Source organism: Gorilla gorilla, chromosome 4, assembly GCF_029281585.2.
Source record: "Gorilla gorilla gorilla isolate KB3781 chromosome 4, NHGRI_mGorGor1-v2.1_pri, whole genome shotgun sequence".
Taxonomy (NCBI): domain Eukaryota; kingdom Metazoa; phylum Chordata; class Mammalia; order Primates; family Hominidae; genus Gorilla; species Gorilla gorilla.
In genome coordinates this window covers 151,228,424-151,245,903 of record NC_073228.2, presented here as the reverse complement: position 1 = coordinate 151,245,903, position 17,480 = coordinate 151,228,424, and the positions used below count along the sequence as shown (strand labels likewise).

The window sequence follows — 17,480 nt, the reverse complement described above, 5'->3', positions numbered from 1 at the left end:
AGGGACTTTATTACCACTAGAACTGCCCTGTAAGAAATGCTCAAAGGAGTCCTGCAAGGTGAAATGAAAGGACACGAGACAGTAACTTGAAACTATACGGAGAAATAAAGCTCTTGGTAAGTGTAAATACATTGGACAATCACGAAAGCCAAGATTATTGTAACAATAGTTTGTAACTCCTTATATTTGTATAAGAGGCTAATACATATTTAAAAAACAACAATTAATCTAAAAGCTAGTATTATTGTAAATTTAGCTTGGAGGTTCTACCTGGATTTTGTGAGTAGCCTAAAAATATCTCTCTATACTGAATCCTGATAGAATGTTCCCCTCAACAATGGTACTGGAGTTGATTAAGTATCTTTCTCTTTTAGTCAGCAGAGGCTTCTTTATTTGTGACTTTCTTGCAGACATGCAAAGCATTTGCTTTGACACTGCACTGTCCAGCTTTCAACATCTATTGATGACTTTTTCATCAAAATGAGAAAATTTAGCCTCAAAAAAAGATGATTACCAGTCCCAGGACAGAATTAGACCCAGATCAAATGTTTTAAAAGTCTGCAACAAAATACTTCCAAATTTCTTCTGATGGAAAATATTCTTTAAAAAAATCATTCAGTCATTTATTATTTTTTTTTAACCTAGGAATTAGAATATGCTAAGTTCTCCAGTACTGGAGAGTTTTCTTTCAGAGTGCCTGTTTAGGTGACAGGAGAGGAAACAATACAAAGCACAGAAGAGGGATGGGGAACAAGACAAAGGATAAGACACAATTCTGTTGTATTTCACTCTTATTTGCAAACGGAGGCATTTGTAATCCTGAGGGTTTCCAGTATCGGTCACAGGGGACAGGCAGCTACAGGATAAACATAATCTGATAAAAGCTCTTTGGAGCAACACTTTTACCCCAAGATTTTAGGAAAAATAATTTTTAGCATTAAAAATCAAGGTTATAATCGAGTGAAATGCAAAATCCACATGGATTTTTTTCCCTCTACTATGTAAGTATTTTATTTAAACAAAGATATGAAATACATACTTGCAGATGACCTTTTAGTGTGACATTTCAGACTCCATTACCCTTAAAGGGTTCATGTTCAACTTGTTCTTTTTCCTCTGCTTTAGGTGGAGAAGTTTAAGAAGTGTGGCCAAATGGATACATCAACAGGAGTAGCCATAAAGAGAATATGAAATGAGGGGTAAGAAAAAAGAATGGAGGGACTAATGGGTCATACATGACTTAGAAGGGAAATGATCGCTTAAAATCTTAGGACTCACATATCAAGGATGAGCAGAGCAAACACTGATTAAACTATCATAGCTGGAGATGGCATCCAAAATATTGGAAGGGGTTAGAGCAGGTGGAAATCTCAGAAGGCAAACAAGAGGATTTAGGGAATTTGCCTCAATTGTCAGACAGACTGGGTGGCATGGCAGTCTGTTGATTCTATACTTTAAAGATGTTGAGCAGAGCAAGATAAAGTGGAGGATATTCTAGGGGGAAAGAAACAACAGAGGCATCTGACATGAGCATAAAAAGAGCCAAGGAAAAGAAAGGCTAGGAGTCAGGAAGTGCAATGGAAAGTAAAGCATCACAACAACTAACATTCTGTGGAGCACTTTACATGCACTAATTTACTCAGAACAAGCCTATGAAGTTGGTACACATACCAACTCCATCTATAAATGAGGAAACTGAGACATAGGAAAAATGCAAAACTTTAGTTATGTTCCTCTAGTTTATCACATCTTAGATTCTATAACAGTGTATCTCAACCATGGTTGAACACATAGAATCACCTGAAGTAAGTTTTTAAAATACTGAAACCCAGGATATAAAATCAATGTGCAAAGATTGCTAGCATTCCTATACACCAACAACAGGCAAGCAGAGAGACAGATCATGAATGAACTCCCATTCACAACTGCTACACAACAATAAAACACCTAGGAATATAGCTAACAAGGGAAATGAAGGACCTCTTCAAGGAGAAATACAAACCACTGCTCAAGGAAATCAGAGAGGACACAAACAAATGGAAAAACATTCCAGGTTCCCAGATAGAATCAATATCATGAAAATGGCCATACTGCCCAAAGTAATTTATAGATTCAATGCTATTCCCATTAAATGACTGTTAGCATTCTTCACAGAATTAGAAAAAAACTATTTTCAAATGTATATGGAACCAAATAAGAGCTCCAATAGTCAAGACAATCCTAAGCAAAAAAAAAAAAAAAAAAAAAAAAAAAGACTGGAGGCATTATTACACTACTACGCTACCTAACTTCAAACTATACTACAAAGCTACAGTAACCAAAACAGCATGGTACTGGTACAACGACAGACGCATAGACCAATTAAACAGAATAGAGAACTCAGAGAGCTCAGAATAGAGAGCTCCTTTTCCAGGCTTGTGGCTTGATTGGAATTCCCTTGCCAACACTTGTCTCTTTTCTAACGTGGTACCTAAACAGTGATGAATTTGGCTCTAGAGTAACAAGGTGACTCTGAGCTACACACAGTGGGGCAGAAATGGGGCTAAGCTGTAGCTAATATGATATTGATATGGTGTATGTTCTTGTTAGATTTGGCTGAAGGAATGCCTTCAGTGAATGGCTCTAGATAAGACTAAAGGCAGGGAGGATGAGTAATGTCACAAGCCTTTTGAACACAGCATGGGTAATTCCTATGATCGGAAACCACCTGTCATTTTATTTCCTCTGTAACATTAAGATCTGCCTGTGCCCTAAGATATGCCAGCCTTGAAATGCTCTTTTCCTTTCCTGTATGCTCACCTACCTCTGCTCAATCTGGAGGAATCAGATCAAATGTTGCCTCCTCTGGAAAGCCTATCCTAACCCTTCACTCAGGTCCAGTGAGCAATTCCCACAGCACTTTGTGTATCTAACCATAGCATTAACCACCTAGTCAGAAATATTTCCTAACATAGCAGGAACTTTACAGTCATCTGAATAAATGAATGAATGAACGAGCATGTTAATAATATAATAAGGTAAGATTGACTCATGTTTTAAAAGCCTTAATGTAAAAGAGTGAAAATAGAGTGAAGAATCAGAAAAATAGTTCATAATCTTTCTGATTCTTCTTGGAAGAAAGACTATTCTTTGTTTTGAAGCAAAATACCTTTTATTTTTGAACCTGGGGTACAAGATTAGAAGAATCTAGAGAAAAATGCTTATGTAAGCAGTTCCAAGCCCCATCTCTGAACAGAAACATCAAAAAAACAAGCAGATACTGTCAAAACCAACTTTGTCAAAACTCCGGAAAGCACTCAAAGGTTTACTGGAACCAAGTGAACACTAAATTAAGAAAAGAAAAACAACTTAAAAATGCTCTTGGTGTTAAATCTCAGTCAAAACATTAGCTGAGCACAGGCTAAAGTAACAGAAACTTCAGTGATGACACAACAAAGCAGACAATCTCTGCAAACATTGTTTGGAGAAGTTGCTAAACAATAACTACAGCCTTCAACAATCAAAAAATAGCAAACCATGAAGAAAGGAGGAACCTGATTTCCAGAGTTACCACATTATAATATTTAAATGTCGAGTTTTCAATAGCAACAGAAAAAAAATCACAAGGCACACAAAGAAACAGGAAAATATTGCCATTCAAAGACTTAAAATCAACAGATAGAAATTGTCCTGAGGAAGCTCAAACATTGAGCTTTCTAGAGTGAGATTTTAAAACAACCGTCTTGAATATGCTCAGAGTTAAAGGAAACCATGGAAGGAAACCACAAAACAGGTCTCAAAAAATTTAAAAAGACTGAAATAATTGGAATGAAGGTAGGAATCAATAACAGAAGGAAAACTGGAAAATTCACAAAAATGTGGAAATTAAACAACAAACTCTTAAAAAAAGAGTCAAAAAGAGAAATCACATGAGATATCAGAATATACTTAGAGATGAATTAAAAACAAACCACAGCATCCCAAAACTTATGGGATGGGTGAAGGCAGTGCTCAGAAGGAACTTTATAGCTATAAACACCAATATTAAAAAAGAAGAAACATCTTAAGTCAAAAGCCTAACTGAACACCTTGCTAATATGTTAAGGATCTTTGCATCTATATTCATAACAGATGTCAGTTTGTAATTATCATTTTTTGTCATGTCTGTGTCCAGTTTGGTATCAGGGTAATGCTGGCTTCGTAGAATGACTAAGGGAGAAACTATTTGCAGTTCACATATCTGATAAGGGTCCAATAGCCAGAATATGGAGAAAACATCCTATAATTCAACAACAGAAATGACAAGGTGATATTTAAGGTATAAAGAATGAGAGGAAGCCCCCTGTGTGAAGATGCAAGGGAAGAGCATTCTAGGAACAGGGAAGAGCAAGGGCAAAGGTCCTGAAGAAGAACAAAAGGTTCAGTGTTTGAGAGTGAGACACTTGCAGGGCCTGTGAGGTTGGAGGGTTTTAAGTGAGGGTCAGAGTGGGATAGTACAAGGATGTGGCAGGAAAGATGGGCAGATCATGTTGAGCATGGTAGGTATGGTCAAAAATTATTCCCAAATTGCTCAGTTATTTCTAAAACTTTAAAAACTTGTAATAAAAAGGATCTCTTGGTTTTTATCACATGTTAGGTCCTGTTATCAGAGAGGCCTGTATCCACCTTGAGCCAAGTTCTGCTAGGTCAGGGGAAGGAGCAAGTCTGGAGAAGCGGGTTGGTTATGACATGATCATGAGGAACAGACCATTGGGAAGAAGACAGTTCAGAGACAAGCAATATGCAAGACGGGTTAGCAGCACAGCTAAGCATTCCTTGGAGGGTCCTAGAAAACATTTCCTGAAGGGAATCTGACGAGAAGCCTGTTCTGTGATCAAACAGGACCGAGATGTGAACATTGGTTAATTGTCCATTGAAATATATAGTGGCCCCTGACTACTAGAGAAATTAAGGAGATGGAGGATACTTATTTGTTTGCAGAGCCATCTTTACCACAAGACTACACAATCTTTGAGAAAAGGGACAGCACTGAGTATAGAAATTATATCTCAATCATTTCTCACTCCAGTCTGTAGCACAGGACCTGGCAGATCATAGGTACTAAAAAACAGTAGCCTAAATGAATGGATGGAGGGAGGCAGGGATAGATGGAGGAATGAAAATGGTCGTGTGGATAGATAGATGACCTTTAGAGGCAAAGTAACTGTTTATTACTTCATCATCATTATAATTCATAGAGCCACATGTGAGTATAAAATCCTACTGAGTGTTTGCAAGTTACTTCACTGAAATCTGAGCTCTGACTCTGACAGAGAATAATATACTTAGTTACAAAGTTAATTTAACTCAGCCTGAAATCCAGCAATAGTGCTCCACCATGTTAGAATTCCATCATTCCTGTGAACAGATGCTCTTCTGTGAGGCTTGATGTCATAAAATTCTGCTTGTGGCAAAGAACAGACATCATCTCTAGGGTTGGCTGCTCCCAGAAACTCCTCAAAGCAGGAGTGAGGTCCAAAACAACCATATGTGTACTTTGAAACCTGCCCCTTTACCATAATTTTATGAATCATCCCCTGACCTAAGCTTGGCCAATGACAGTTCCTCTCCCAGGAAATTTGTAAATTTTGAATTGAGAACTAGAAGAGAGAAATAACTGAGTCAAGTTAATGGCAGAACTCTAGACGGAAAGCCTACGAGTAAAATGTTGCTGCTAGGATCCTCAGAGCAGCTCTGGTCTGCCCTTTTAGAAACATGGCTGATCTACTTCTCCTATTTCACTAAGCAGCAAAAGCAGGAAGCTGAAATGACCTTCCAGTAGAAGCTCTCGAAGATATTGCAGCCATCATGGGGATACCCATGACCCTGAGTTTGGTGGGGACCTGCTTACCTGAGAAGAATCGCATTTCCTCATATCCTTCTCCTTCTTTGCCAGACGCTTTTTTTTCTTGTGTAGAGGTTTGGACTCCAAAATCATTTCCTCAAGTTCAAAGGTAGGATCACAATTCAGCCTGCCTTTCTGCAAGGAAGACAGTTGGCTCAATCCTCAGATTACTTTATCATTCTGAAAAACACAGCAGACCTAATACGGAAAATAATACTTAGTCTTAACGGAGCAGTCCATGAATAATACGCTGGGATTCCCACTCTAAGTTTTACGTTATTTATTGCCAGTATCGTTTTTCATATTCTTTGTTTATTTTTCTAAACTCTCAATTAGGCCTCAATGAGTAAAAACAAAAGCCAACTTACAATTATTTTTCTTAAGTGGAAAATAAATTTTGGGTTATGTTTCCCAAAGTGCACTCTAATAATCATGTAACTCAGAATCACCTAAGTTGCTTGCTCAGCTTCCCAGTTCTCCAACCAGACTTCCCAAATCAGGATTTCAGAATGTGAGGTCCAAGAACTTGCACTTTAATAAGCTTCCCAGATGATTCCGATTCACACTAAAGTCAGAGAAGCATAACGTAGAACTTATTTTGAGCCAGCGTTGATGGTTAATTGCAGGGACGCAACACATAGAAGGAGGGGGAAGCAAGAGTTGGGGTGCCTAGACCTTCATTGTGTCATGTGTCAATTATGGTACAAGTTGCCCCTAATGGACCCCACAAAGCGGAGAGGTAAGAACTCAGACCTACCCTCCTGTTGCTCCATAAGGTACAATTCCACCACCCTACTTTCTCCTTTCTCTCACTTTGTACTTTCTCCTTACCCTCTCATTGGAGCATGCCTCCTGCTGTGTGTACATGAAGGATCACACTCTCACATTCCCACAGCAAATGCCTCATTTGGGCTTAAGAGTAATTTTTTTTTTTTTTTTTTTTTTGAGACAGGGTCTCACTCTGTTACCCAGGCTAGAGTACAGTGGCACAATCACTGCTCATGCAGCCTCAAACTCCTGGGCTTAAGTGATCTTTCTACCTCAGCCTCCTAGGTAGCTGAGACTACACCCAAGTACCACCACGCCTGCCTAATTTTTTTTTCTTTTTCTGTAGAGACACAGTCTTGCCGTGTTGCCAAGGCTGATCTTGAACCCCTGATCCTCCTGCCTTGGCCTCCTAAAGTGCTGAGATTGCAGGCCTGAGCTGCCATGACAGCCAAAACAGAAAACTGAATTGGTTCTACAGGCCCCTTTAGAAGCCTCTTATTCTGCCCAATATACCTACAACTGAACATATAATTTCAGTTCTAGGCAGAGAGAAGGAGCTAGAGGCCTCACTTGGGACCTTTGGCCTAAGCTTCTGGACTCTGGCTCTTACCAGCATAATGCAGTAGACCACAGAAGTCCATTGGTTTGGCTATCCATCCAATGGGAATTACTTGTCTTTGGTTATCAGTCCTTACAAATATAAATCCCTGAGACAGAACAAATAAAGGACGAGGGGCAAATGGTAAAATAAATTCCTCACCCCAACTCCAACAATTTTCAATTCTTTGACTCAGATCTCTAGGGACACAAACTTCTGCATCTTTAGAATCAAAGAAAACTAAAAAAAAAAAAACCCCAGCAGATTCATGAGAATGACTATTTGGGGAACTAGGACTTCCTTTCAATAAAAACATACCATAAAAAGTGGTTAAAAGCTAGAACTTCAGTTGCAAATATACCCGGATTAGAATCCCAGCTTGACTACTTGCTAGCTTTGTGACCTTTGGTGACAAACTTACCCTGTGCGTGTCTCAATTCTCTCATCTGTAAAATGGGAATTGGGGCTCTCTTAACAACACTGGTGTGATTATCTAATGAGACAATGTGTGAATCTGGCACACCGGGTAATGCGCACTGAATGGGAGTTATTTGGCTTTGTTAGGATTGACTCACATTAGGAATGAAACCTGGAATGAGCCTCTTCTGAAAAACTGCATCCCAGTTTATATCATTCATATACGGGAAGTTCTGGACATCAGATAACTGAGAAAATCGTTGGTCTGGATTAGGTTCGAGTAGCTGCCAATAAAATACAAACATCAAGGCCATAAGAAAGGATAGGACAAAAAAAATCATACAAATTCCCTCTAAATGCTTTCAACTGTAGGACTGAAGGAAAAAAGACAGTGTCCCCTATCCCTAATCCCATAAACAATGTAGATCATACGTTATTAGAATGAACAGTATGTAGGATTCTGCAATGTGATGAGTAAAAACGGCTTGTCCTACTAAATCAAATATATCTTTGATTCTTGACTCCTCTACTTACTAAGGGCAAATTTGTTCTCTAAATCTTAGTTTACCCATGTGTTTAAAAAAAAGTGGTAATAATGTATTTCATACCATTGTAATCAGGATTAGTGGGAGGCTATTTATACAAAGTGCCTAGTAGAAAACCTATGGTGACAAATGTTGATACATTTCACAAGTGGAACTCATTTCCTACTAAGAATTTTAGCTGTTTTTACAACTAATTAAAATACATTGGGGGTGGCATAGATAAGGTGTAACTGAAGTAACTGTTATAGTTCTAGATTTTACTAATTGAGATAAAAGATTTTTGCCCCGTTAACCATTCCTGAGCCAACATCACAGCAATTGTGTGGCTCAAATAGGCATTGTCAGTCCCACTTGAGAATGCTTCTGAAGATGACAACCATGCAACCTCAGGGTGTAATTTGCGGAGTGAAGCAGGGCTGTCTTGGAACTAAGCAGAATTTGCTTATGGAAAATGATCCCCCATTCTATGTCTTTGACATTACTGATGTAATGTCCATATTCCAAAATAAGGAACTTGACTCCAAAAACGAGAGACACAAATGATGACTCCTTAGCCACTAAAGCTATTTTCCATTACCAGCCACAACTGGTGCAATTTTCTCCTCAAAAAAAAAAAAAAAAAAAAGGCCAAGCCCATTCCTCTTGGGCCCCTCATTCTTGTTTTGTATCATCACTCAATATACACTTTTGACCTCCTGCTATAACTGTTCTTCATCTGTTTGATGAAGATGGGTACCTTGAAAATCTGATGAAAGCTGTGGACCTCATTTATTTGAATACTTGTCAAATTTCACTTCTCAGGCTTTGTGTTAGATGCTGAGAATACAATAGTAACACATGTCAGACATGGTCCCTACCCTCATGAAGCTAAGAAGAAAATGGTACGTAACCAAGGATCACACAAATGCTGGGTATAATTTTAAACTGAAAAATGCTATGAAAGAAAGATAGTGTTATGTGAACTTACACCAAGAAGGTGATATTTGAGCTAAGAGCTAAAGCTGTGCTTCCCAAACTATGTAGAAGGGTCAGTTATTTTTGTTTGTTTTCGTCTGTTTCAATTTCCAATCCACTGAAATCAGTATGTGGTCTTATTATGTATGCATTGCCAGTATGCAGCACCCCACATAGACACCTTGTGACTTGAGTTCAACAACCGTCAAACAAGCTTGGACCCTCTTCAATAAGATAAGTCCATTGATCATGTGTTTAGATGCTACAGCAGTGTCCAATTGCTATAAAAGTTTCTAAATGCTTCTCTCAAATTCTTTACTTACAATAGACCTGCAGAAAAAATTCATGGACTAGAGCCAGTGAACCACATTGAGTAGTACTGCTCTCAAGGAGGAACCGGAGGAACTAGGATTGGAGGCACTGTTCCAGGAATAGGTACTGGCATGTGCAAAGATCCTGTGGTGAGAGGAAGACTGGTATGTAAAAGTGAAGAAGGGGAAAAGAAAGAAAAGAAGAAGAAAAAGGCCAAAGCAGTTTATGTGTAGTCAAAGGGGGGACAAAAGTCCAAAAGTCCAAAACAAGGCTTGAGAGGTATTTTGAACTTTTGTACCACAAAATTATTTTAATCTTTATTCTAAGAACAAGGAAAATATCCTGGACTGTCCTTTAACAGACCACTGTGGGGCTGCATGGGGAATAGAATGGAGTGGTAAAAGTGTATGTGGACAAACCCGTTATAAGGCTAGACTGATGGCAGTTGGATCAGGGAAATAGTAGTGAGGACAGAGAGAAGTGAAATATTTTAATACTTAAAATATAAAATTTCAGAACCTGGTGATGAATTGAATACGCAGATGACAAATGAGTCCTGGTTTCTGGCTGGCATAAGTGGATTTTGATAGAGAAGCCAGTCACTGAGAGAATTTCCTGAGAATATATTCAGGAAAGACAAAGATAAAGAAGTTCTTTGAGTTTAAGATGGCTTTGGGACATCCAAGGGGAATCTGAGTTGAGTTAATGAAGCCATGTATTTGAAAGCTAACAGCTAGAAAATACACTCTACAAATGTATACTATCATGACTGTCCCCAATATTGTATACTAACTTCTAAACTTAAACCAGAGAGCCTGCTTCCTTTTGTTACTTCCTTTGGACATGCAGTCTTCCTTCTTACCTTTTTAAGAAGTGACACCATTTCCTGTGACCAGGCAGAAGGGTAAGTTACAACAGTCGTCTCAAACGTGTGTACAATTTCCTTGCTGGAAGTACTGGAGCGAATATGATATGGTCTCTTAAGGGAGAAAAGAAGTAAAAGTCTTCATTTGTATAGGACAAAAGAAAAAAAAATTTTCCAAATGTTTCCAAGCTAAACTTTCAACCGATAAAATATCTATATCAATTTCTAACCCTGTCCAGCTGACTCTTGCGTTGCCATATGTGTAGGTGGTCCTGTGTTGCCAGACCCCCTACTTTTTCTTAAAGAGCCACTAGAAATTTATGGTCGCTTCTAAAATACCATAAATTTTAAAGTTGAACACTCCACTGAGCCAAACAAAACATTCAAGTGGGCTGAATCAGCCTCTGAGATGCTGATTTGAAATTGTTTTATAAGGTATTATATAAGTATTAATACGAAATACTGGACAAGTCCTCAATAAATGGAAGTCTAAAAAATTATTATGTAAGGGTTGATTGCAAGTAAATCCAGAATTTTACCATACCATCCCTTTCACTGCAACATAATGAGGAAGCTCAGGACAGAAAACTGCTCAGAAAACATCAACTCCAGTCCCACAAATGCTATGAGTCCCTGGTTCCACAGAGCATGGCAGGGTGGAGAATTTTGTGATGAGGCAGAAGCTTTTAAAAAAATTTTTGGGGGAAGAACCAGGTTCTTCTACAGTTTTAACTTTGAAGAAAAGTAGTTTAAAAAGAAAAGAAATTAAAAGAAAACTGTGGATTAGCTGTAGTTTTCACAGCTTTACACTAGAGGACAGCCTTTATCTATATTATTTTGTAGGGGACTCACCAACACTGAAATTTCATGTCTCTTATGTGAACTGTAAGCTACTCACAGCCAGAGATTATATCATTCTTGTTCATGAGACCAAGCATTCAGTAGGTGCACAATACATGTTTATTTAATGAACAAAATTTCCTTATTCGATTAACTAGCCACAGCACAGTTAATATGGATATACACATTGATCCCATGCCTGGCCCTTTTAAGATATTTAATAAATGACTGTTGATGGATGACCTAAATTGGGGGAAATGAAAGGGTTTAAGTTTTTCCCTGCAGTAAATCAGTGTTAAGAGGCAATATAAAATAATCAAGTGTTTGAGGTTAAAAGGATTTGGTGCTAAATTTCTCCACTCAATTTCTGAGCTTGTTACTTCATCTGTAAAATGAGCTATCTCATGAGATTGCTGGAAAAATTAAAGGAGATAATATGTGTAAATTTCTCAACAGAGTGAGTGGCTAATAGTATTAGACACAATATAAGAGATTTTTATCATTATTGACACAAAGGTAAAAATGGGCATATGTAAATGTGAATGAATAGTGAACAGCAAAATGAGTCCTCAAGAAAAGTGATGGGAAGAAAAGCTTAATTTTACACATGGCAAGTCAATGTCAGCTATTCATGGAACCATGAAGTGCCAGGAGGTGGCCCTTGAAAGGGAGATTAATTCAAACATTTTTTCTTTTTAAGTAAGATCTAAAAACAACTGCCATATTTTCCCCCTCAACACTAAATAAAGGACCATAGCTATATCATATGTCTTGGTAATTATATAGTAGAAATAACTCATTAACTCAATATCAGTAAAGGAGTGCTAGATGCTTTATCACCATTATCAATGTTTATTGATAATTTAGTAGCCAAAGGGTTAGGTTACTCCATATGATTCAGACCATGTTTATCATTAAGAATCAGATTAGGCTTAGTATACTCAAGCTTCTAGGCTTATATGTGTATGCACATGTGTTTTTACTTTTTTCTGCGTTTCTTCTTGATTTTAATTCATTGCTGCTTCTCAACCTACTGTTTCTGGGCCACCTAGAAAATAAAATGATTTTATAAACAAATGAATTAACTGATGAATGCCACAAGCAGCTGGTTTAAGTGTGTACATTTTTCTCTAGTTACTTTACAAGGCCATATGACTGAATTTAATTTTTAAAATCTCCATGACCTGTTGGTTTATTAAAAAATAATCACATTGTCTTTATCTTATTTTTTAATTTACTTTTACAGTTCTAAATTTTAAAATTAATTTGAATTAATCAACTACCAGAATTGTATATTTATTTATTTACCAATTATTTATTGAATGCCTACCATGTTCCAGCACCTTTCTTAGGCATTGAGGGTACAATGAAGAACAAGACACATATGGTTTCTATGTTGGTGGGGCCTAGAGTCTACTTAAGGAAGCATGTAAATTTATTATATAGACTGTATACACACACACACACACACTTAAATAAATGGGATACATGCTATAGAGAAAAATTACAGTATGCAGTCACAGTGTATATCATACAAGCCTAAGGCAGCACTGAACTAACAGTGAGCATATAGAGAATAAACAAAGTGGAAAAGGTGAAATGTTATAAGGGAACAAATGATGTGTTGTGAATATAGTTGTATTTCAGAAGTGCAAAGGCAAAAGAATTGCAGCTCAGCATGTACAATGAGTACAAAACTATGTACACATCTATCCTAAGTTAACACTTTTGGATAACATGAAACTATAAAAGATGTGGACCTTTGCCTTTGCAATGGCAATGAGATAGTAGGGAGTTAGAGAGATGACAAAGCAGATTAATAGTTAAGGGACACGTTCATTAAGACTGAAACCAAACTCAGAAATGCTGAGAATGTTTTCGAGCACATTTTCTCATTAAGACATATACTTTTCTGTAAATAAAAATTTGTACGTGTGGAGGAAATTGTTTAGCACCCTTCCTCTGTGCTTGAGTTGTATTGATGCTTGTAATTAAATGTTACTTCCTTTTCTTCAGTTAAGCTATATTTTGAAACGTAATTGCAGGTAGCATAGTTGGTCATTTTTTCCTAGAAGGTGTCTAAGTGATTTGTAGTGATTTATTCCTCCATTCATTCAATAACTGTCAGGCCTCTGAGCCCAAGCTAAGCCATCATATCCCCTGTGACCTGCACATACACATCCAGATGGCTGGTTCCTGCCTTAACTGATGACATTCTACCACAAAAGAAGTGAAAATGGCCGGTTCCTGCCTTAACTGATGAGATTACCTTGTGAAATTCCTTCTCTTGGCTCATCCTGGCTCAAAAGGTCCCCCGCTGAGCACCTTGTGATCCTCACCCCTGCCAGCCAGAGAACAACCCCCCTTTTTCCTTTACCTACCCAAATCTTATAAAACGGCCCCACCCCTATCTCCCTTCGCTGATTCTCTTTTCGGACTCAGCCCACCTACACCCAGGTGAAATAGCCTTGTTGCTCACACAAAGCCTGTTTGGTGGTCTCTTCACACGGATGTGAGTGAAAATAACCATGTATTATATACCTATTAAAAGTTAAATATTGTGACCAGGTGCGGCGGCTCACACCTGTAATCCCACCACTTTGCAGGGCCAAGGCAGGTGGATTGCTTGAGCCCAGGAGTTCAAGACTAGCCTGGGCAACATGGTAAGACCCCACCTCTACAAAAAATACAAAAAATTTCCAGGCATGGTGGCATATGCCTGTAGTTCCAGCTACGTGGGAGGCTCAGGCGGGAGGGTTGATTGGACAGAGGAGGGGGTGGTTGCAGTGAGCAGAGATTGGGCCATTGCACTCCAGCCTGGGGGACAGAGCAAGACTCTCTTGAGAAAAAAAAAAAAGTTAAATACTGTGAATAATACTAACCTATATAAGATACATACTTTACCTTTAATGAATTAACAACCTAATAATATACAAGAGATAAAAAATAAAAATTGATATGCCTGTAGATTTAATCCTTAAAAAGAAAATAGATTTAGGTGTTCTGATCTAGAAAGCTGTACATTTTATCTTATGAAATGAAAAAAAAAAGGCTCAACAAGGTAAAACATACTTCTATTTTTGCTAAAACAACACATCTATCTATATCTATCTATCTGAAGATAGAGTATCCTTATGAGAACAGAAACAAGTTGGAAGTGAATGTAACAAACTGCTAAGATGGGGTTTAAAAGTCAAAGGGAGTTTAATTTCTTAATTGGAAATGTTCTTTGACTTAGAGACTATAGCTGATTTTTGCTTTCATTTTCATGGTTTTCTATATTTTCTAATAAGCTTAGATTCCAAAGATTCACAGGATACATAAAGTAAATAAATGTTTGGAAGAGATTCAGATCACTTTAGATAGGGAGGCCAGAGAATGTTTCTTTAGAGAAAGTGCTATTTTGTCATAGGTGATAAAGTATGAATAGAATTTGAATATAAAGAGATCTAGAAAAACCTCCCCAACACGAACTGGAATAGTTTAATAGTGTGTCCTTTCTTAGAAATGACCAAAATACTTGGCTATAAAGATTTTGAAAAGCCCTGCAATGAAGATATATCCTTTATTAAAACTTCATTTAGTGATTTCAAATCTTATGCAGAGTGATTTTTAAAGAAGACCAAGGTTTGCCTTGGAAACTCTCTTTATAGGCAAAGGAACAAGAGGTTAAAAAACCCAAAGGATGCTTTGAGAAGAGGAAGAAGTTCTAAGAGGCCAAAATGAGTTCATGAAGGGTCAGAAATACACAAATGGAAGCAAAACCTGAAACGTTGACCTAATTCCGAAGAATGCCAAGCTAAGACATCTGAAGTTTGTTGTGGGGAGTGGGCAGGGGTGCAGATAAGGCTTGTGAAGGGTGTGTGTGTGTGTGTGTGTGTGTGTGTGTGTGTAGCACTGGGGAGCAACAGTACTTTCTTTTTCTTAACAAAAAAGGTCATATCTGTGCTTTAGAAAAATGAATTTGTCAAAGTTGACATATCAAATCACAGGGAACTAGCATAGAGGTAAAATAATATGGGAAGAAGAGAAACAATTTTCTTAGCAAAATTCTTTCCAGGCAGGCGAGAATACCTCTTTTAGATAGGTGATAGTTAAATACAATCCTAGGCATGTTTGAAGAATAACAGATAGTCGTTTGTCTGTTTCAACTAGCTCCTCTGCTTCTGTTTTGCTAGGTGTGTCATAAAAGATGAGGGCAGAGCACAATTGCTCTGAACCCCAGAAGCAGCTAGCAAGGGGCTAACACAGAAGCACAGCCACAGAAGGTGAGTAAATTGACAGGGGAGAAAAAATTAAGGGTGAAGTGGGAAAGAGCAGATATGTTTCTACTTTTAAGTAAGTGTATGTTTCTCTTCTCTCTTTTCCTATATAATCATGAGTAGCGTATCTACTTGTTCACTGGATTTATTTAGAAACTTGAAAAAAAAAAAGCCCATCAGGAGATAAAAACAGGTAATATCCCTATGTAGGACTTCCACATTTGGCTTACAAGGGTGGTCCTTTCACATCAATTTGACTAACTTATCCAAATTTGAATATACTTAAGAAATAGTGCTACAATGACTTCCTCAGGAAAGGCAGGAGTACAAACAATGAACTAATGAATGTTTGGGTGTAAAATGGACCCTGCAGAGTGAATGAAACAGATACAATTGTGAGATCCTCCTTTTTTTTGCTTTAGAAACACTCATCTTTGATTTCCTGAGCAAGATAAAGCCATTGGACCATGATGAAATAACCCCAACTTCTAACAACTGTTCTTACTGTGAATAGGTTAATTACTTGGGAGATGGCAGTTTTAATGCAGAAATCATGATGGTGTGTTGTGAGACCAAAGAAGAGGGCTATTGACAGCAGCAGAAAGAATGACTCCAAAAAGTTAGGAGAGGAGAGCTGCAGTATCTGGATGATGACTTGAGATACCCAATTCCTTAGTTCTGTGGGATAAACAAGCTCCTAAAGTCAGGTCTTCAACTCTTTGGTCTTAGAGGAATCACTGATTGCAGCCATCACTGGGACCTTGAGAGTATACAACCTGTTACGGACTGAATGTATCCCCCCAAAATTTCTAAATTTAATCCCTAACCTTCAATATGATGGTATTTGGAGATGAAACCCTTGGGAGGTAATTAGGGTTAGATTAGATCATAAGGGTGGAACCCTCAGGATAGGATTAGTGGCCTTATTATAAAAAGAAGAGAAAGAGATTATCTCTCTCTCCATCATGTGAGGGCAAGAAAGAAGCTGTCTGCAAGTCAGGAAGAAAGCCCTCACCAGAACCCAACCACGATGGCACGTTAATCTCAGAATTCTAGACTCCATAACTGAGAAAATAAATTTCTGTTGGCTAAGCCACCCATTCTGTGGTATTTTGTGAAGGCAGATATTGCAGACTAAAATTTTGGTATTGAGAATTGGGATGCTGCTGGAACAAATGCCTTAAAATGTGGAAGTGACTTTGGAACTAGTTATTGAGCTGGAAGGCTGTGGATGTATGCACTAGAAATATGGATATTAAGGGTGATTCTGGTGAGGTCTGACAGAAATGAGGAACATGTTATTGGAAACTGGAGGAAAGGTGATTCTTGTTATAAAGTGGCAAGGAGCTTGTCTGAACTGTGTTCTACTATTTTGCAGAAGGTAGAAATTGTGAGTGATGAAATGAGATATTTAGCTAAGGAGATTTCTTTTTTCTTTTTTTTTTTTTTGAGATGGAGTTCCGCTCTCATTGCCCAGGCTGGAGTACAATGGTGTGATCTCAGCTCACTGCAACATCTGCCTCCCAGGTTCAAGTGATTCTCCTGCCTCAGCCTCCTGAGTAGCTGGGATTACAGGCATCCACCACCATGCCCGGCTAATTTTGTATTTTTAGTACAGATGGGGTTTCTCCATGTTGATCAGGTTGGACTCGAATTACTGACCTCAGGTGATCTGCCCGCCTCAGCCTTCTAAAGTGCTGGGATTATAGGCATGAGCCACTGCGCCAGGCCAGCCAAGGAGATTTCTAAGCAAAACTTTGAAGGAGTAACTTGGTTCCTTCTGTCTGCTTATAGTAAAATGTGAAAGGGAATGTTTGAATTGAAGAAAAAATAGTTAAGCAAAAAGCAACCAGAAATTGAAGATTTCTATCCATATTGCAGAAAATGAGCAAGACTGTTCTGAAGAGAACACTGGAGTGTAGCTGAACAATCAAGTACTTATCTCAACAGAAGCCAGAAATAAAGATGGGATTATACTAGCAGATGCTGCCAGTTTGAATTTATGAAGAAAGGCTGTCAGACTTCTTGGATTTTACAGGCTGGGACCGTAATGCTA

General features: G+C 38.1%; 1 protein-coding gene across 1 annotated transcript in view; it reads right to left on the bottom strand.

Moving 5' to 3' along the window:
- The window catches only part of STK32A (serine/threonine kinase 32A), a 152,320-nt gene that overhangs the window by 6,736 nt on the left and 128,104 nt on the right, over positions 1 to 17,480 (bottom strand). Inside the window, exons 9-11 of the mRNA XM_004042765.5 lie at positions 10,320 to 10,436; positions 7,805 to 7,930; positions 5,870 to 5,998 (exon numbers count right to left, since the gene is read on the bottom strand). Of these exons, the coding sequence (XP_004042813.2) occupies positions 5,870 to 5,998; positions 7,805 to 7,930; positions 10,320 to 10,436 (372 nt within the window). The remainder of the gene's footprint in view (positions 1 to 5,869; positions 5,999 to 7,804; positions 7,931 to 10,319; positions 10,437 to 17,480) is intronic.